General features: G+C 43.2%; 1 protein-coding gene across 1 annotated transcript in view; it reads right to left on the bottom strand.

The window, feature by feature from the left end:
* The window catches only part of LOC139434229 (bMERB domain-containing protein 1), a 10,326-nt gene extending 9,580 nt beyond the window's left edge, over positions 1-746 (bottom strand). The window contains 4 exon segments of the mRNA XM_071203910.1: positions 166-192; positions 194-230; positions 233-283; positions 719-746. Of these exon segments, the coding sequence (XP_071060011.1) occupies positions 166-192; positions 194-230; positions 233-283; positions 719-746 (143 nt within the window).
* Positions 747-1,084: the final 338 nt, after the last annotated feature.

Below are 1,084 nucleotides of genomic sequence, written 5' to 3'. Positions count from 1 at the left end.
TTCAATTTCACATGTGTGTTCTGTGTTGATTGTCGTCTTTCCTAACCACTTTCCTTAACCTCACCGGGGTCATCCCAAGAAGACTCTCTTGGGAGTAATCTTGGCTCGTAACTCTGTCAGTGTCCTTTGTTTGTGTCTCTCTTATTTTAAATGTGCAATTCTTACATGTATCTCAGCTCGGATTCCTCCGTACAAAATGTCTCTTATCCGCTCAATTTTGCTCAGCTCTCTTCGATGTCCTCGGTCGTAATCGTGGAGTCCGCCATGGAAACAACATCCTCTGCTGGAAAACAAACAACAACAAAACACGTTTTTTGGGCCTGATAACGGGATAAGTAGAGATACACATATTCATAATTCTACTACTATCATCAAACCATTGACACAAACATCAATATGAAGCAATACGGGATTTAAAAGAAAACATGGTGGACAGTTGACCCTAAAAAAAAGGCATTTGGACATTTCAGGTGAAAGTAAGTGGCTCTGTTATGCTGATGTTCAGGTGTATATCAGTATGTGGTGTCTCTCCTGGGACACGTCTCCATGCTTTAATGTTCAAAAAAGCTCTTTATTGTTCTAGAACTGCTGCAGCACCTCTTTTCACCCTCTGTCTGAAACCAGAGCCCAGTCACAGGGATGTTTGCCTTTACAGAACATGTACAAGCACTAAAACCTATATAACACACTACCAGGAAAGGAAAAAACTCCAAGGCACCTTCAAATCTTCCCTGGAACCAAACCATCCCGCTCTGACCAAACCTCCGTGTACTTCTCCCACTAATTCCTCAAGCATCACTAAATCAAATTAAATACAATTTAGTAAAATAGCTGCACTTCCCTCCTCCTCACGATGAGTCCGATCAGCTTTTAATACCAGACACTCACTCACTCACTCACTCACTCACTCACTCACTCTCTCACTCACTCACTCACTCACTCACACACACACACTCACACACACACACACACACACACACACACACACACACACACACACACACACACACACCACACACACCACACACACACACACACACACACACACACACACACACACACACACACACACCACACATACACA

Source organism: Pseudochaenichthys georgianus, chromosome 8 (genome assembly GCF_902827115.2).
Source record: "Pseudochaenichthys georgianus chromosome 8, fPseGeo1.2, whole genome shotgun sequence".
Classification (NCBI taxonomy): domain Eukaryota; kingdom Metazoa; phylum Chordata; class Actinopteri; order Perciformes; family Channichthyidae; genus Pseudochaenichthys; species Pseudochaenichthys georgianus.
This window is presented reverse-complemented; position numbering and strand designations above follow the sequence as displayed.